This window comes from Ochotona curzoniae, unplaced genomic scaffold, assembly GCF_017591425.1.
Source record: "Ochotona curzoniae isolate NIBS_2020 unplaced genomic scaffold, NIBS_Ocur_1.0 contig_2321, whole genome shotgun sequence".
Lineage (NCBI taxonomy): Eukaryota > Metazoa > Chordata > Mammalia > Lagomorpha > Ochotonidae > Ochotona > Ochotona curzoniae.
This window is the reverse complement of record NW_024465421.1, coordinates 11756593-11776708: the sequence shown is the minus strand read 5'-3', so window position 1 is coordinate 11776708 and position 20116 is coordinate 11756593. Positions and strand designations below refer to the sequence as shown.

At 46.6% G+C, this 20116-nt stretch overlaps 1 protein-coding gene across 3 annotated transcripts in view; it reads left to right on the top strand.

Annotated features, from left to right (window-relative positions):
* PRKCB (protein kinase C beta) overlaps positions 1-20116 on the top strand; it is a 289293-nt gene that overhangs the window by 268387 nt on the left and 790 nt on the right. For 2 of the 3 annotated variants that reach the window (XM_040973192.1, XM_040973194.1), the window contains one exon: positions 14653-17238. The exons of the other annotated variant lie outside the window; for it this stretch is intronic. In XM_040973192.1, the coding sequence (XP_040829126.1) occupies positions 14653-14811 (159 nt within the window). In that variant the 3' untranslated portion in view covers positions 14812-17238. Of the gene's footprint in view, positions 1-14652; positions 17239-20116 lie in introns of those variants that run through there. 3 annotated transcript variants of the gene reach the window in all.

Genomic DNA, 20116 nt, shown 5'->3' with positions numbered 1-20116 from the left:
ATCCTCTCTGCCCTTGCTACCAGTTCTCATCTTCTCTTTGCTTAAAGCCCCGTGGTTCTGAGACATCTATGCATCAGGAGAGCCTAGAAATCTTGCAGGCTAAAACAAGCAAAAAAAACAAATGAATAAATAACTCCCTGTCCCATTCTACATTAGCATCATTTCCCCAGAAACACACAGTGTTAACTGATCACAAACCATTTCCCACGGTCTTTGAGAATCTAACTTGAACTGCTCTAGAAGCTGAATCATACACCCAGGACTTGGTTCTCGGTAATTCTGTCATCTGAAAGCATTGTTTATGTGGCTGAGGTCAAAAGTGTCAAGTACTGCTTTAATGAGCTGCGATTCTGTTCATGTGACATTCTTCTCCAAACCCGGTTGCCCTTTACACTGTATGAGTAAGAGTCTCTGTGTGTGTGTGTCTAAATGTGTGTGTTTGATGTGCTGACATTTCTGAATTGAAGCCAGAAAGCGTAACCTTTGTGTGTTTGCTATTAAAACTACAAATACAAGCCTTAAGAAAAGGATCTGATTTTTTTTTTTTTACTCCATATGATTTATTTAAGCATAGTCTCTAAGTCCCCTAAAGCTCCGAATACTCAAGAGAACAATCCCTTTTGGAAAGTCGTGATTCACAGTAATTCGTTAAAAAAAAAAAAAAAAAAAACACCCAAAAAACCTAGTCAGTTACAACTGGAAATATATTACGTTCCTGACTATGCCAGACACTGTTGTCACTGCCTTCCATGTATCATTTTATTTAATTCTTACAACTCTAGGAGGCAGATGTCAGTGTCGCCATGTTGCAGAAGAGGGACAGGTAAAGACAGCAAGGCATTTTTGCTCCAAGTCTGGCAGCCAGTTGATGGTAGAGCTTGGACTTGAACCCTAGACTTCACACAGCCCTAACCTCCGTGGACAGATTAGAAGAGGCATCTGAAGCCTGTGGCAAGCCCTGCGATTGCACTACAGGAGAGAGAACCATGGTAACACCCTCTAATGGTGCCTGTTACATAACAGGAAAAAAAAAAAAGACTGGGTGTTCTTAGGATTCAAATGATTTAAAATTTATTTTAAAATATTGCAACAAACAAGTAGCATATTCACACCTTTGACGGTTCGCTGGCAGAATGTGAAAAGACATAGCTCTCCCGCGTTCCTTCAGGCTTTGATTTCCAGACCCTGGGAGCATGAGGCAGACAGGGTGCTGAAAAGGAAGTGCACCGTCCCCCCACTTGCCTGTGGTTTGTTCGTTTGTGTGTGGCGTTTGCCAATGTCTCAATAAAAAATGTTGGACTCCATTCGTGTTCCAACCAAGAATCGTTGAGGACATGTGGCCTGGAGTTGAGCTGTGTCCAACTGCTCACTGGCCTTTTTCCCAATGGAGACCCCTGGTAATCTGAAGCTCAAACCCAGTACCCTTTACAAATGTTTTTTGAAAACATTTATGTTGCATCTTCTTGAAAAGGAGAGAGAGAGGCAGACAAGGACAGAAAGAAAATCTTCCATCGATTGATTTCACTCCTAAATGCTCACTGGGCCATCATCTTCTGCCTCCCAAGATGCATTGGCAGCAAACTGGATCAGAAGCAGAGCAGCCAGGACTTGAACCTGCACTCTGAGATGGGATGCGGGCATGCCAGGCAGCAGCTTATCCCATGGCACCGCAACACCAGTCGCCAGTAACTCCCTGTAGACGGTTAGAACTGGCAAACACCTGGGCCCGCATCACTTGCCAAAGCCCATGACTTTGAGCCGTCCGCTGGCAGGGAAGCTTAGAGTTGGAGTTGAAATGGGAGAACGGAAGATGGTGTGATGCATGGAACAAGCATGGATCTGTAGGACTATGGTTAAAAAAAAAAAAACCTGCAAAATAATGTCACAGAAATTGAGCTATGACACAGTGCCTTGGAAGCGGAATTCACATCCTCTGTTCTCCTGTTCCCCTGGAGCAGATTCCCCTGGAGAACTGTCTGTTACTTACACAGGGACAATAACAAAACCAGGTCCTGCTTAATGAATGCAAGACTTTATTAACACTTGTTTACCACAGTGGGATTAAAATGTGTCAGGTACGTTCTGTTAAGCTATTCAATCGTACTGGAGGATAGAACTTTGTTGATTTCATTTCATCCTTACAAAAACCTCAAGAAACACTTGCTGTATTACCTCCCTGGTACATGTAGGAAGCTGGGTCAGAGAGGCTCAGTCACTTGCCCACGGTCACGCAGCTAAATCCAACGGCCTGTTTTAAATCCTATGGCTTTGGCTGAAAAAACACATAGTTTGGCCCTTGTCACATTTCTTCTCTCACCTCCTCCAACTCAGTGGTACAGATCATAGGATTTAAAATACTCTTGGTCCAATCCAGAATGTAAATTCTTTTCCTGGGAGAAAGGGATGGGTGCTTTTGGATGGAGATCCACAAAGGCCAGCCTCTTGCCTTCTGCTGTCTGCCCTGCCCGGGTTATAATTCTGGCCCTAGTGCCCCTTGAGAGCTAGGGACCCCAGGGTGCGAGAACTGGCTCAGGTTAGCAAGTCAGGCAGGAAGATGGGTCCAGCTGGAAGCATGCGGCTTCTCCCCAGCTTGGCTGCTTGGTCTTCACTGTGTGACCGTAGTCAGTAATGACTCCATGTGCCAGTTCCCCTGAGCCTTCCCAATCCATCTTCTTGGACAAGTCACCACATCTCTTCTCTGCAGCCCTCGTGCTCCGCTCAGAGACTCGTCTCCCTGGTCATGGAGAAAATTGGGCATGGGAGTGCCCAGCAGTGGGTGGCCCTCAGCTCTTTCCCTACGCCTTCATCTTGAGCCTCTTGGTCCCTCTCTCCCACTGGGTCCCAACAGGTGGATGTCTCTCCCCTCTACCCCTGCTCAGGAGCCTGACCTGAGCATCTCGCTCATCCAGCCTGGGTGTACAGTTCCACAAAAGCTCCTGCAGTTACCAATAGAAACTTCATTCACCTGACTTGGGAGCCGAAGTTGACAAGAAAAATACAAAGTATCCCGACATGGCTGGACCTGCATCCTCGAACACCACAGGCACCCATTGTGCCGTATCTGAGGATTAGTTTACCAACCGACTTGGGTCCCATTATTTCAACAACCTCTCCCCGATGAAAAAATGCCTTCCTTTCCATGATGTCCCGGAAGGTTGAGACTCAAGCCTTCATGGAGGCTCTTGGGTCGTATGTCCATCTCTGCAGGAGATTCTGTCTAACCGGAGGAATGGCTGTGTTGATTGACTGAGCCCGAGTCACCAGATGCCATTATATGGGCCTGAATCCACCGTTATCGAAGCCACAAATCTTGAGAGGGAAGAAGGAATGCCTACTTCTGTTACTGAGAAAAGAGAGGGTTGCCTACTGGGAGGCAAAATCAGTGGCTTTCTGGCCTCCTGCTTAGCACGTAAGCCTGCTCTGTCCTTTTCATGTGACAAATCTGCCTTTCCAAATCTCCAATTTCCCATTCAGCAGTGTTAGAGCTATTTGCCCCGTCTGACTTGACATACAGATAAACTTTCCAAAGAGCTCCCAGCTCCTGCTCTTCCATCCTGAGGACAGTTCCCTCTCCCCCTGGTTCCGGTGCAATCTGGCATCTGCCTCCCCTCCCCCATCCCAGTGACATTTCTCTTGCTGAGTCATCATTGACCTGAAAATTGCCTCCTGCCCTAGGCTCGTCTTATCTCTCCTGACCTCACCAGATTATTCTAGACTTTGATCTCCCTCGTTTAGAAAAAGAGGCTAAAAAAAAAAAAAAAAAATTCAAGCAGCATCCAAAGCTACACAGTGAAATTCAGTCCCCACTTTCCCCTTTGACTGCCAGCTGGTCTCCCACCTGCTGTGACCAGGTTCTCCTGTGACTTTTGAGAGAGGGTGTGTTGAAGCTCAGGCACATGCCCGCATCCCTGCACTCTGAGGGGGCTGGCATGCTCTCCCTGTCTCTTAGATCAACTTTTTTTTTTTTTAACCAGTGCGTCTAATGCTGCCTCGTTCATTTCACAGACTCCTGCTTCCTGCACCTGCGGGGGGGTGGGGGGGTTTATTCAGCCAGCTTCTTCCCTGGCTGTGACTGCCTACACAATCAGCGTAACAGCTCCTGAAGTAGCCTTCATGTTGTACTGGGCATTATGAATGATCTAGAGATGGTTTAGAGTACATGAGAGAACAGTCATGGTTTTGGGCAAGTAAGATGCTGTCTCATATGGGAGTTTGAACATCCTTGGATGTTGATTTCTGCGTACAATCCCTGCAGAAAAAGGATGATCTAGAACAACCCCCTATGGACGTTGAGGATCAATTGCATAATTGCAGGGTGGTTACTGGATCCTTTCTCCTTTATAAGTCCTTCCTGATAGCCACTTGCTGATTTTCTTCCTTACTTAATTGCCACTTCTAGTAGAAATTCTGACTCCACGAAGACTAGAATTTGGAAGGGCAAGATATGCCCATGAACCTGATTTAAAAAAATAAAAAAACAACTACTTTCTTGTTTATTGACAAGTGTAGTTTTTTTTTAAAAGATTTATTTATTTTTATTGAAAAGTCAGATATATAGAGAGAGGAGGAGAGACAGAGATGAAGATCTTCCATCTGATGATTCACTCCCCAAATAACTGCAACAGCCGGTGCTGCACCGATCTGAAGCCAGGAGCCAGGAGCTTCTTCCGGGTCTCCCATACAGGTGCAGTGGCCCAAGGCTTTGGGCCATCTTCGATTGCCTGCTGGATGGGAAGCGGGGCTGCTGGGATTAGAACCAGTGCTCGTATGGGATCCTGGCATGTTAAAGGCAAGGACTTTAGTCACTAGGCCACCACGCCAGGCCTAACAAGTGCAGTTTCTTAAAAACATCCCCCAAAATGTACCCTCTGTGGACTCTGGAAAGCACAGCTCAGAGGTGGTACAGGAGACTGCCTAAAATGTCTTTCTCAGGGGTGGGGCTTCGGTGAGGCTGAAAAGTACTCCTGCTGGCCCTGGCGAGGCATCCCTTCCTGGCAACCCCTAACTGGGGATCGGAGGTCTCGGTTTCCTCCTGCTGCTCGCCAGGTTGTTGAAAAGAGTTTTGTTTTTTGTTGATGGGGACAGGTCCTTCTGACGATGCAGAAGGGAATGCTGGAAGGGAATGTGCTGTGGCCAAGCCTGGAGAACCCTCCACAGCCAGAGCACAGTTCCACCCATTGGACTCACCCACTGGTAGGCATCGGTCAGCTCCCAGCCCTACCAGCCAGCTACCACAGCAAGCATGTTGGTGCACGTTTTGTTGAGTCATCCTCGTCAGAGCCTAAACAGATAAGAACAGGAAGCATATGGGCTTAGGTCCTACATGGTTTATAGGTTGCCTGCATGTGGCTGAGAGTTGCTGGAGCCAGAACTGTTACCCAGGTCAGCTTTGCTCATAAGGCCATACCACGCAGTCAGAGTGCCACGAGGAGGTGGAGTAGAAAGACCATGCGCTTTGGAGTTGAACAGAGCAGTCTCTGGATCTTGACTGTCTTAACTTTGCTCCACGTAACCCAAAACAGCTTACTTCAAACAATCATTGGTGAGCCAGAGATCGTTGTTTTTCTGCTTGTCTCCCAAACTTGTGTAAAAACATCAGCAAATAGAAGAGCTAAGTACTGTTTGAGAGTGAGTTTATTTGAAGCCAGTCATGGGTTTAGGCTGAATAGTGGGAAAAATATAAGAGAAAGAAATGAAACAGAAAAGAAATTGGTAGGAAGAAATACTTACAGAGTGTGTTTCAACTGGCTTTGAAAAACCAGGTGAACGGGTAATGATTCTGTAGTTGTTGAGTCAGAAGCTTGGACCCATCTCTTTACCCAGCCCTTCGGGATGCAGAACAGAAAATAGTGGAATTAACAAGCTTTCTGTTTTCTTTTTCTTGGCTCAAATGTTGTAAGTATCTGGATCTCTTATCAGATTTGGGATCAAATCATGGTCAGGTACTTAACCTCCCTAAAGCTGTTTGCTGCCTGGACAGCAAGTACCTCCCAGAGCTGCAAGGGGGGATTAGCCCACTTGAGGCTTGGAGGGCAGTTGGCGCTGTATCAGTACTTCAGCTTCATTGTTATCGGCCTGTGTATACCACAGAGTGCCTGCCCGGGATTGTGCAGAGGCAGGGAAGGGCTGTGTGACTTAGTTCTTCTGCAGCTTTCAGTCTGGACAGGGACCCAGATAAGCTACAAGGAAGCTGAAGAAACGAGCGTGTCATTCCAGGCTGAGATACTAGCATCCTTCCTGAAGCTCAGGGAAGAGGGATATTGTGAAACAAAAGTAGCTGCATGGGCCTCTTTCTTTGTACTGTCTCTTTATTTCATGTCTCCATGAATCTTTGAACCATCCCCCCCCCCACCAACCCCAGTATGTCTGATATTTTCTGTGGCAGAAATGAACAGGACACCCCAGAGGAGAAGTGGGGGTGGAACAGGTTCTCTGAGGAGGTGGCATTTAAACTGTGATGTGCAGGTACACAATGAAATTAAGGAAAACAAAAACAAAACTTATCTTTCCACCAAGTTAAAAAGAACCCTCACTTGCGGACTTCTTCCCAGATAGACGGAAGAGATCAAATATGCCTGATGGCGCGAGACCTTCATTATCTGCAGAACAGGGCAACTTTCATCCTTTCCCTGCCAAAGGCAGATATCCATGCCGAGCATTGTCTGGCTCGTTGTGCGGAAGAAAAGCTGGGGTCCACAATTAGTTTTGAAAATGATCAAAAGCAGGTGCGGCTGGCTCCAGGCTGAGCCGGCTGATCCTCCCTGCATGTGGATCCCTGCTGTCGGGAGGGACCTGGGAGGCAGAGAGAGGGCCCTGGATGGAGGTCTCTAAGCGCTGAAGGAAAAGCACTCCTTTGTTGGTGGCTTGTGTGGGTCTTGTCCTTGTGACCTTCTGGACTTGTTACCCTGAGGATGCCACAGTGCCCTTGATGGCCACTGGGCAGGCAGTTCGCCTTGGTCTCTGTCGTTCTGCACTCAGATGCTGCAGGAAGAACCTTGAACCTCTTCACCAGCAGGTTGCCCTGACCCTGTTGTCTTTCCATTCCATGCGTTCTCTATGGGAGCAATGTCTTCCTCTAGGCAACTACTTGACTTCCATGTTATTTCCTCCAGGAACTTTCCCTGGCTCTTCTTGGTCTCCTCTTCTCTAATGGTGGCACCTGCTACATGGGACCATGCAGTAGTAGCCTGTGGGTGTCTGTTCCTCCCAGGAGACAAGAACTCAACAATGAGCCGTCCTTACCATGCCTGTGCACCAAAATGGACCTGCAGCTGCCACTTGGAGACCTGGCCTCTCCTCTGGGGGTGTCCTGTTCATTTCTGTGTTTAATGCACATTAAACAGCAGCAGGCTGGCCTTGACCGGTCAGCTAAATATTTCCATTCTCTTCGTTTCTTTTCTGTGTAGAGCAATAGCACTCCCACTTAAGCTACGTTGCTGCAGATCCTCAGACAAAATAATAATAAGACCAGATTGTTATTTAAGTTTTGAAACTCACAATCAAGCACAAAGGATGAAGGAGAAAGAAGAAAATTAAAGCAATCTGTAACTCTGATAATCCCTACGGACACATAGGCTATGCCGACAGCTATTGCACATACATTTGTTGGTTTCACTTCTAGAAGGGGAACATATTGCACACAGTATTAGTAATTAGACGCAACTGTGTCATTTAATATTCTTCCACATCTTCTTTTAATTTTTTAAAGTGTTTTGCATGGTAATACATCAAATAGATGTATCATTATTTATTTAACTGTTTTCCCTATTGGTGGATGTTTGATTTCCCCCAATTTTTTTTTTCCTCTGATGATTCTTTGATGACTATTCTGTATCTTGATGAGATGCGCTCAGGAGGACAGAAGGGCAATCAAGAAAAGCCTCCTGGAGGAGGTGACGCCCTTTTGGAACCAGGAAGGATGCACAGGAGATAGCTGAGGGAAGGGAGCAAGGGAACAAGAGAATGGTCCCTGCTGAGGACCCACACTGTGCAAAGGAGGTGAGAAAGCAGGAGAAGCTCCAGGCACCAGTACAGCTGGAGGACATGTTGGGGTAATGGGTACTGTATTTGACGCAGGGACCAGCACCAAGTCCTACACACTTCCCTAGCCATCCTCAGGAGTGTGAGCTGCAAGTAAAAGAAGTGACAGAGTCATCCCCCGGCCCCTTTTTCCCTTTCCATGACTTCAGTTCCCCAGGGTTAAACATGGTCTGAAAACACTAAATGGAAAAATTCCAGAAACAAACAGCTTGTGTTCAGGACAGTCGAGTGTTAAAATACTTCTGTTTGGTTTTTGGTTTGGTTGTTCATCTCGCAGTGCCTAATGTCTAAGTGAAACTTTATCAGAAATCTGAATCGTAGAGGAAGGAGCTTAGCTCATGTCAGGTTTGGTAGCCTGGTTTCAGGCACCACTGGGTGTCTTGGGCCAACTCCTCAATGAACACCCAGACTTGGCATTGTTATTGACAGAAATCAGACAACAGGGAATATGGCAGAGGAGAGAGCTCCTGATTGGGTCAGTCTAGATTTTTCTTTGTTTTTTTTAGTTCAAGAGCACAGTTCAACAAGTTGAGTCTTAGTCTCTTCTCCACCTGGAAGAAGTGACTGCTGTTGGCATAACCCAGAGACTCTCCGGGTTACACTTCTGTTCTGGGTACCCAAATGACCAGGGATGGGACATGCCCTCAGACAGAGCAAGGCCAGCCAGCTGGGGCAGTGGGCTGGCCGGAGAAGCAGGTGTAGTCTGCCCAGGGGTGGGGGAGGTTGTAATTAGATCCCAGCTACCGAGAGAGCTGCCCATTCTCCAAGGACACAGCAGGCACTCCATTTAGGGAGCCGTCCTGAAGCTAATGGGCAGTGACAGCTCCATTTGAAAAACACAGAAACACTTAACAGGGAGGCTGTGATCTGCCAGCCCCGTAAACTGCTGATTAGCAGGGAAATCACGCACCGACTGTACCGTACCCCCTCGACTCACCCCAGTTCTTGCATCTCCTTGTGCTATCTCACTTAAGGATTTCATTGTTCCCACCCAGAGGGGTGGGAGCTGTCAGGAGCTGTTTATGTCCCTCAAGGCCTCTGGGGAGGCCCTGGAAAACAACCGGTTTCTGGTGTGGATGGGAAATGGACGCATTGTAAAGAACGGGGCCCCTGCAGATCCACTGGGTCTCAGCTCATTTGTTTTCTGCCCTGGCTGTTTGTCACCCAGCTCCCACCCACTCAAGCCAAAGGGAAGCATCTGACCGGCGTTCCCACCCACCCTCTTCTTCTCCCCTCTCCTTCACTCCCTTTGCCATGCATGCCCCTGTCCGTTGTTTCTGTCTTTTGGGTGACGGCAACAGTCTCCCATCCCCAGCCCCTTGTCCTCATCCCCTCCCCCAGCACAGTCAAAGGGACTGCTCCAATGTCCTGGTCATGTGCGCTGACATCTCAAACTTACCCCAAGTGAGACCGAGTGCGCCACATCCCTCTATAAACATGTTCCATCTCTGGGGTCCCTCACTCCCCAAGTAGCATAGGCCAGGGGGCTTAGGGCTGCCACCACCTTCCTGACACACTCACCTGCAAATCTTTCTGTTGTCCCTCCCGTCACCTTCCTTGAACCCATCATATCCTACCTGAATGACTGCGACAGCCACCCAATTGGTGTCACTGTTTCATTATTTCCTGCTGCCCCTTCGTTTGTCATGTGGGCCAGCTTAAACTTGGCATCTCAGGGATGGGAGTTCTCCAGTCGAGAGGAAAATACAGTCTCCACTTGACTGGATGGGAACAGGCTCTGGCTCCCAGTCCCCTGGGTGCCCTCTCTCACCCGCTCTCACCTTGGTCATGCTGCCATGGCCATGATGGCCTCATTGTTGTTCCATGGCTGTGCCCATATATCTCCTGCCCCAGGACCTTTGCACACCCAGGTCCCTGTGACGAGACTGGTTTTCCTGCAGATAGCCAAAGGTCCCCTCCAGAATTCCTGGGGCTCCTTGTCCTGAGTCTCTTTCCTCATGGTTGCTGTACACCTGCTCTTTTTTTTTTTTAAGATTTATTTTTATTACAAAATCAGATATACAGAGAGGAGGAGAGACAGAGAGGAAGATCTTTCGTCCAATGATTCACTCCCCAAATGAGCGCAACAGCCGGTGCTATGCCAATCCAGAGCCAAAAGCCCGGAGCCAGGAACCTCCTCCAGGTCTCCCGCACGGGTGCAGGGTCTCAAAGCTTTGGGAAGTCCTCGACTGCTTTCCCAGGCCACAAGCAGGGAACTGGATGGGAAGTGGAGCTGCTGGGATTAGAACCAGCGCCCATATGGGATCCTGGCGCCTTCAAGGCGAGGATTTTAGCTGCTGGGCCACGCCGCCGGGCCTACCTGCTCTCATAAAAATGACTGAGAATTGAGTGTTATTTGCATTGATGCTGTCCCCTTTTAAAACTGTTTTCCAACCTCATTTTTTCAACTTTTCTTTGGGACTGTTATCTTTTTCTTTTTTATGTATTTATATTTGTGGCATACTTTTAAACTTTTCATGATACTGTTCCATAAACACAGGGATTTCCCTTTGTATCCTTCCAGCCGGCTTCCTACCATTACCCCCATATTATTACAGTAGTGTAGTCTTTAAGCAATAGTTGAAGTCATCATTCTGCTATTTAAGGTATCATGGTATTGCAGGGATAGACAATGGTACACAGTCCAGCATCCTATTGTCAAGATACGTTTAAAGGTTTCACTGGGAGTCCTCCTTTTATTTGGGAGTCGAGATGCCTGCTGCAATGTATCTTCACTTCCGGGTAGGCTGGTCTCCCTTATACAGTTTCTCTAGGAGAATATATGTATATATACATGTGTATATATATATATGTATACAAATGGTAGAGCTTCATTCTTTTTAATGGCTGAGTAGTATTCCAGGGAGTAGATATACTACAGTTTCTTTATCCGTTCTTGTTTTGACAGGCAGCTGAGTTGTTTCCATGTGTTTGTTACTGTAGATGCTTCTGCTGTAAATATAGGCTTGCAGGTCTTTTTCTTGTAGGCAGATTCCATTTCCTTTGGATATATTCAGTTGTTTTAACACTCTCCATACTGACTTTCATAGTGGCTGTACTGGCCTACACTCCCACCAACTCCCAGTAGAGTAGGGTAACTTTTCCTACACATTCACGCCAGCAGGTGCTGTTTGTAGATTCCTGAACGCAGGCCAATATCGCTGCAGTTAGATGGAACCTTCGTGTGCTTTGTGTTTGCATTTCCTTGATAGCTAGAGAGCCTGAGCATTTGTGTGTGTATTAGCCATTTGAATTTGTTCTTTTAAAAAATGCCTGCTTATTTCCTTTTCCCATTTCTCCACAAGATTGTTTGAGTATTTTTTGTTTTGTTTTTTTTAAAATGATGATTGTTTGAAAAACTAAAGAGTCCTGTATCTTTCAGCAGGTGTTACAAATATATTTTTTTCCACGTTGGCCTTTAGACTTACTCAGGAAATTTTGTTTTGTGAACCCTTTTCTTTGGGTGTCATATGTAAGTTTTTTTTTTTTTAAAGAAAGTGGAGTTAAACTTATCTAATTTTTTCTTTTTTGCTTCTGAGTTTGCCTTTTGAAATATTTTTTCAGACTTCCAGAAAATAAAGGCATTTATGTAGTTATCTGAAATTTTTCTTTTTAACATCCTTTATTTTACATAGTTCAGGTTTTGGAAATTTCCATTGCAAAACCAATAGGAAGCGTATCTTGTAATATAAAGTTCTTATTTTTATTAACATGGCAATGACAAGAAAGCGATTTATCTTGGAACACCAAATATGCTAGAGTTGATCTTCTCAAACTTCAGTCTGTCTCCTTCGTCTTTGCAACTTCAGCATCAGGAGGCGTGTAACCCGTGGTTATGACACCTGCATGCCTCGTCCCAGTGCTGCATCGGATTCTTAGCTTCCTGCCAGTGCAGACCCTGGGAAACAGCAGTGATAATTCAGATAACTGAGTTCCGGCCACCCACATGGGAAACCTGGATTAACTTTCAGGACTGAAATGTCCCCCAAATGAAGGGACTTCTGTTTCCTTCCTCTCAAATAAATAATTAAAATTACAATAAAAAATTAAACATCATGACAGTATTCCAGGAGCATATGCTGTTTGTAGGGGAAGTGAGAATTGAATGATGCTTACAGCTATAATGTGTGGAACACCTGCTCAGTGCCAGGAGCTGTGTCTCATTCATTGTCTTATTTTAGCCTCATCTGATAGGAATTAAAATCACTCTTTGTTTTACAAGATGAGCCTGACACTTTAGCGACCATGTATAGATGATGGGTCAACATGGTCCCAGGATTTGAGTCCATGTCTAAAGTCTATAGGTCCATTTCTTTTTCATTAATTTTATGCATTTCTTTTATCTGAAAGGAAGAGTTACACCAAGAGAAGGAAAGACAGAAAGAGACTTTGCTCCTGCCGCTTCACTCCCCAAATGGCTGGGCAGGTCTGAACTTCTTCTAGGTCTCCCACGTAGCTGCAGAGGCCCAAGCACTTTGGCCATCCTCTGCTGTTTTCCCAGGTGCATTAGAAGAGAGTTGGATTTGAAGTGGAACAGCCAGAACATGAACCAAACCAGCGTCCATATGGGATGCTAATACCACAGGCTTAACCTGCTACACCATAGCAGTGGTCTCTATAAACCCATTTTTACCCAGATAGACGCAAACAGAAAGCTAAGGCTTATTGAGAGCTAAATCCCTTTTACATATATCTAAGGGAGACTACTCAAAGAAGTTCACAGACAAAACAAATGCAAACAAAATGTTCATTGATCAGAAACTTTTTGAAGCCATGCGTAGATTTTTCAGAATGTGTATTTCTGGTGAACTTTATGAAGACTCCTAGTAACTGCTCTGAAAAGGAGCTTGTCCACTCTCTCAGTACCTGCACTCCTAGACAGCCCTTGGTTCCTCATCAATGTCCTCCCAATTGCCAAAGGCAAGGGCTTATATTCAGCGCCTTCGCCACTCAGCCTCTGAGACGGATAACCGTTACAACAACAGCCTTCCCCTGGGATGTGTTGGTCCCCAGCTTGCCTGATGTTGTACTCTGCTGGTTCTTCTCCCTTCCCGTAATACCTCCACGCCATGAATTAAAAAGATAAGACCCCACAAGCATCAGTTGTGTACAGAGTGCTCAGTGATTTTGTTACTCCTGTACTTGTCACTTGCTCTGGCCCTAACCTGGAGTCCCAGCGCCTCCTCCGGGTCATCATATCCAAAATGGAGATGCTTGTCTTTCTGAGTCTTCCTGGTTTCTCTGTCTCCATGGTTGACATAGCTGCACTCTCTGTCATCCCCTGTTCTTGACTTTCCCCACCCATGACCCACTCCTTTCTTCCATCATCAACCTGTCAACTGGACTCATCAAGTTGTTGGCCAGATCTGGCTTCAGCCAGACATGCCCCATGTTGCAGCTCAGCTCTTCAATAGCTGTGTGACTTGGAACAGATGATATAATTTCCTTGGCTTTGGATCCGTCTTCTAGAAATGGAGATAGTAATAATACCCATTTCATAGAGTCCTTGGGAAGATTCATATAATGCGAGCAAGAGATTTCTAGGGTGCATGCTACATAGTAAGTGCATAGTAAATATTAACCATCAAAATTATTGTAACTGCTGCTAATATTATATTATTAGTTTGTAGTTACCTCCTGTAGACCCTGTGGTTGAGACGTAGAGAATGTCTGAGCAAATGAGTTTTGCTGGTGAAGACCAAAGAATAAGGAACCTAAATATGAATTGCTTGTCTCATCTTGTTAAGTGGAATTAGCAGATGGATGTGGGCACTCACACATGTGTGCACCCCCTCCCCCACACACATGTACACACAGCAGCTGTAATGTTGCTGAGATCAAGGTCTTTCGGCACAGAAGGACCAGCAGGAGGGGTAAGAAATGGTGATGTTTTCTTTCTGGATTGCCTTGACCAAGCCCTGGTTTGTATTTCCTTCCATACCCTTGCATTTTCTGGGGAGAAGAGGAGAGTTGACACTACCTCCTGGCACCTTGGAATTGAAGGCCTTGCCTGACCCAGCCAACCAGGGTCTATGGTTGCCCAGTTGCAAGAAACTAAGCCAGGTCTCATGATTGGGATGTTTCTCTGTTGACTGAGTTTACAAAACTATGTTCTGTTGATCTGCAAAACAATCTCCTGATTGATTGAGAGCCAGAGGACAGCAATTTGAGGGATCTGCTGCTGTCAATATTGGTATCTCCCAGGTGATTTATAAATGGGTCATCACTTCACATCTTGTACCACATGGAACGTCTAAGGTATCTTATCTTTTCATCAGATGAGCCTGGCTAACTCCATGGGAGTGGGGTAGGGGACACGCCACATGTCACTAACCCTGCCATCTCATGCCTTTGCCATGCATCTGCTGACGGCTCGCAAAGACACCAGGGTCAACTCATAAGCCATGGCAATGAAATTTCAGGGGTCCAAAGTCATGAGAGTTTTGCCTTTTATGTTGCTCTCATTTCTGATCATTGAAACAACCTCACTGAGTTGCTGCAAAAGGAAGGGATTGGAGGAAAACCACGCCAGTTTTGTTGGATTCTGTTTGGTTTTGATTTTGGCTTCTGTTTTCCCCACCCACCATGAGTTCTTTTCTTCCCCTCTCATAGTGTGGGCGAAATGCTGAAAACTTCGACCGGTTTTTCACCCGCCATCCACCAGTCCTAACACCTCCTGACCAGGAAGTCATCAGGAATATTGACCAATCAGAATTCGAAGGATTTTCCTTTGTTAACTCTGAATTTTTAAAACCTGAAGTCAAGAGCTAAGTAGATGTGTAGACCCGCGTCCTTCGTTTCTTTCGTTCAAGCTCCACGGCTGTTGTGGTGACATTTGTTTTTTCATTGCCAAGTCGCTTCCATGTTTTGTTGTCCCATCAGGCTAGAGTGACCATGTTTCAGTGCCCAAATGTCCTCAGGTAGCCGGGAGCATCTCTGCGAGATGGGATTATGCAGATGGCCCGTGAACATGCTGCTGCATAATTGAGACATTATTCAACTCCTCTCTCGGTTTATTTTCCCCAAGCATGTCTGCTAAATAGATCCAGTGGGGAGAGAAAATGCCTGCTTTCTTTCCTCCTCTTTTGCGCTGCTGTTTTCACCCTCACCCTAATCATTCAATTTGGATTCTGCCTACCAAATGGGTAGATCATCGGAGGCTGGCAATCCTCTTCCGCTTCCAGGCCTGGGGTTTGGCGTGTGTCCAGGCTTGCTTCGGTCCATAGGGAATCCCTTCATGCTGCCCGCTCTGGAGAAGAGCGGAGCTTCGCAAAGAACATGCTAAAAATAAAATTGGGAGGGTTGGAATTTTTTTTTAACTCAAAGTTGAGAAGATTATTTAAGTCTAACATCTTAAGAGTGTGTTTTTTAGATAAGCACTATCTAAAAAACACGTCACGGTGTCCACAGGCTTAGGTGCCATGTCCACGCCATCACTTCTGATGCTGAATGGCCCTCCTCACCCTTGTCCCCAAGACTACGCGGAAAGGGCATTTGGCACTGCTCCCTGAAACAACATGGTCACTCTAGCTGCCCTCCCCCACCAAGGCTGTGATTTGACATGACATTTCAAATATAATTTGCTTTGGGTTTTTATTTCAATTGTTCCAATGGAAAAAGGAAAAAAAAAAAAAGGTTACTCATTTGGTTGCACATGCTTTCAAATACATGTCCAGTTGTGATCAGCCGTGATGATCTGCTTTGGTTTAAGCAGGAAGACAGCTGGGGATCCTAGCAGACCCATGCCTGTGGGGTTGGGCTGTGTCTAGGTCTCTTGCAGGCTTTGGAGAACTAATTAAGTGTTCTGAGAACGACACCATTTCTTGAAACAAAGACAGTGGCATTCTTCACTTTGATGTTGTTTTGCAAGATGTTGGAGGTAATGTTCATTTGTATCTGGATATCTGTTAATGTGCCATTTTTCTTCTAGCATCAAGATGCAAAGTTAAAAAAAAAGGAATGCTATCTCAAGGACAAACTCTGTTTTTGAAAAAAAAAAAATATATATATATATATATTGCCTTTCAGGCAAAAGGCATTCATTCCAGTGCATAACCTCAGCCCTAGTGTGCAGCTAGCCAGGGACCACAGGGACTGTGGAATGTTCAGGAACTCCTGGTGGACAGGATGGGGTGGGAGGATCTGGCGGAGCCTCCCATGACGTTGGAATCCAGAGCCCACGGTCCCACTAGAGTCAAGTCCAGAGACCAGCTATGACATGACTTTCTTGTTAAGATCACCTCTCCTCCCAGCTTGGATTAGATATTTTTTTCTAGCTAGCTGTTGTGAGCTCCCAAAAGTCCAAGGAAACCCCTTGGGTGGGAGAAATTTTATTTCTGTTTGAGCAGATGAACAGGTGACCCCCTCATCCTTGTTCTGGTTTCTGCTAGTCTCAGGCAGCCTTGAGTTTGAGAGGTTTCCAGAAGCTCTGGGGGCTGCTAAGATACCATGAAGATAACTTTAAAAACCTGGCAGATGCCCTTGTAGTAAGACTTTTCATCTTCAAAAAGACCATGATGGGGTTTCCACTTCCATTCATTTATTCCTCTCTGCCCTCTCATTTCACCTTGCTTCAGCTTGGGGACTGTCACTGCTGTCGCTACCATGGTGGCAATCTGAACCCAAGGTAAACTCAAGTTGAAGGAAGAAGGGAAATCGGGGCAAAAGCCCTTCCCTTCATTGTCGGGGAATGGACAACTGGAGAGAGAGAGAAAGTCATTTGTCCAGGCTTGGTCAGCCGGCATCGGGCTCCTTCTGCCCCATAAGACACAGGAGGTGTTGCTGAGTCACTGCCCACCAATAAGGGAGTTCTTAGAGGTCCTTCATCTGGTTGTAAGGTCACCAGGCTTTCCCCAGGACATGCTGCCATTGCCAGGAACGTGAGGGATGTGGCAAAGCACTGGGCTGCTGACAAATGACCAGAAGCACATCATGGAACAATGTCAGATGGATGGATGAATGTTAGATAGTTGACAGGTGATGGATAATAAAGGTAGAGATATGATAGAATATAGTACATATGTATATATTTACTGCACTCTACATTTACCTGATTCTTGCCCATATTTTTCCAAAGTCAATAGTTGCCAGAAGCAGATACCCAAGCCAAGGTGTGTTTTCCCAGCCTACGTTGCTGAGGCTCACTCAGAGCAGCCTGCTGCGTAGATCAGGAATCCTCATGGAGAATTCCAAACCTTTCCTTCTCTGGCGACATTTCCAGTACAGAGGAGACTGAGAATCGGAGCTTCCATCCTGTGTCACCTGCAGGCAATACCTTGAAAATATAACCAGGAAGGACTATTCCTACATGCTTCTTGCAATCATCCCTTTATCGGACCCTCCATTCATTCAACAAACAACGTTTATTGGACACCAGTCATGTGCCAGGCTCCATGCTGCACACTGGAAGCACAACATGGGGCAAGGAAGACATAAAGCAACCCCTGTCCCCCAGCCCGACATCTGGTGGGGGAGCAGTCAGTAGAACAAGGGAGTGTAAGCATGGCATGAGTGAAGGATGACAAGGCTCTGTGTTAGCCAGGAAACCTTCGTAGAGAAGAAGGAAAAGTCATCAAAAATCTTGAGGGCAAGACAGGCTGGTGGCTGGGAAGGGTTTCCTTCTATAAGGCCAAAGGCGCAGTCTCTGTTGAGAGAGGGAACTGGATCCCGGCTAGGTTCTGGGTCTCACTTGCCAGGGTGTGTCATGGGCGTGACCCATTCTGTCCCTGAAAGAAGCACAACACCGCATGCTCAGCTGGATACAGTCTGGTTCTTCTAGCCCAGCCAAGACTGGTGGATATGTTTCAAAATAAAGTTAGGTGAGAATTGAAAAGAAACAGAAAGAAAACCCACACACAGCCCATGTTAAGCCCGAGTGAGCTAGCATCTACCAGGATTTAAGAATCCTCCCTTTGCATTTCTCAGACTTCTCACCACCTTCCAAAAAAAGGGCCACAGTCACCAAGACCCTCCTGTTGGATTAGAAGGGAGGCCTGTGAAATCAATAGCTCAATGAGACAATCAATCCCCAAACAACTGCCCTAGCAGAGATGCCCATTGTCTCCCAAGGGGACGAGGGTAGAAGGTGGCAGTCTGTTCTCTGGGGATCTGCCCACAGGTCCAAGTCCACAGAGGAAAGGCCCCCTTGGACCATGTGGCTGGCTGAAGCATGAGTCACTGCTGCCACAACAAGCAAGGACAGGTTTTCAAACTTGAGCCTGGTGGAAGGGAATATCTGCTGGGTCCTCAGAGGCAAAAAAAAAAAAAAAAAAAAAAAAGTTCTCAGAAGAATGAAAATAATGCCAAGGGGGAGCTAGAAGAAGACAGCTGCTTAGATTCTAGTTGCAGATGTATGTACCTGCCTTCTAGCCCACACACAGCCGTGGAGCACTCAGCCCTCAGAGGACCCTAGGATTGCTCCAGTCACACCAGGCCTCAACATGTTGATGAAACCTTTAGACTCACTGGACATAAATCTTGTTGCTGGGCTGCAGAGTGAAGGCCCTGGCCAGGTGGGTGGATTCTCCATTGAGGGAGGGAAAATACGTGGAAAGTTTCATTTTCATTCTTCATTGGCCGGCTCATTCCTTCCACAAGCAGTGGTGACCAGCCTACTGTGTGCCAATTTCTATTCTTGGTGCTAGAAATGCAATAGTGAAGAAGCAGACAGGGACCCCAATGTCCTGGCGAGAGACCACAAAAAAACAAGGCCATTTCTGAAAGCAGTCAAGGGCAGTGGGGCTAGCAGGGAGGATGCTAGGGTGGGGCTAGGGAGAGAGGGACGCACAGACAGGATTCAAGGAAGAGGAGGTATTTGAGCTTTTCCCTGCACGCCGGAAGTAACACATGGAGTGCCTGGGGGATGGAACCTCCCACAACACAGCACAAGCTAACAGCAGGCAAGACAAGACAAAGCAGAATGGGTGGGCTGCGGCAGGAAATGACCCACCATCCGGAAAACAGCTCCATCAGCATCTTTAGGATGCTGCTCCCTGGTCTCCCTCACCCAGAGCGTTTCCTGAATGTCAGTTTTAGCTGCCTACCTTTTCCCCGCATCCCACAGACGTTGGAAGAGTGTACAGGGAGCAGCCAAAAAGAAGCAGTACTTCCCAAAGGTATTTTGTAAAAGGGAGTGAGCAGTTCTCCTCAACCAGGCCCATGAGGGACAAAATTCTGGGGGACAATCTGGCTAACTCTAACCGGATCTCTAACTCTAACTGGATCTCTGCCATCAGTAATCCTCTCTTCCTTGTGAGCTGACACAGGTCTGACTTCATCCGGGTAACTAGTGGATGCCAGGCCTTCTTCTTGGTTGTCCCTCAATAACAGCCCCCGGACCGTCTCTCTTTGGTGGGCCGAGATGAGGCCTGCTCTTCTGTCATGTGATCAGTTCAAAGCCCCTTCAGTCTTGGGCAATATCTTGAGCTTGCCCCCTCCTCCAGGAGGGTATGGTGGGGATGGGAACAGATGATAGGCTGCCAAGGGCTCTAGAGCAGTCGATGCTTCAGACAGATCTGCGTATAACCCATCTTCTGGAGTTCCTTGTAAAATCTGCCCTAAATTCTAGTTAGTCAGAAAAACAGCAACGAAGAAATGCAAGGCTACATAAGGAGCATCACATTATTATTTTTTTAAAGCATGTCTGGCTGAGGAAGTCTCTGAAATTAGCCCGTGGGTGGGTTTTTGAGTCTCCCTCCAAAGCCTGGATTAGCCTGCTGAGTGTGGGGTGGGCAGTGATCAGCCACTTTTATTAAGCAGTGATCTGATTTTCCCAGCCTCCTTCCTTCCTGGCAGCCAAGTGGCCGAGCAGTGGTCCTCCTTTTCAAAGACGAGACCTCCTAGCCACTGGAGGTCACTAGTGAGCAGGATTTTCCAGCATCATGGCTACTTTGGTGATATGATGTCTGGTTAAGAAGGAGCTTCCAGCTCCATTTTTCTCAAAGCCAAAGAAGACATAACAACACACACACACACACACACACACACACACACACACACACTGAAGGCGATCCTTAAGGAAATTCGATGACTTCCTTCCTTTCTTGGCAAAGTTCCACCGAAGCCATGCAAGCTCCCA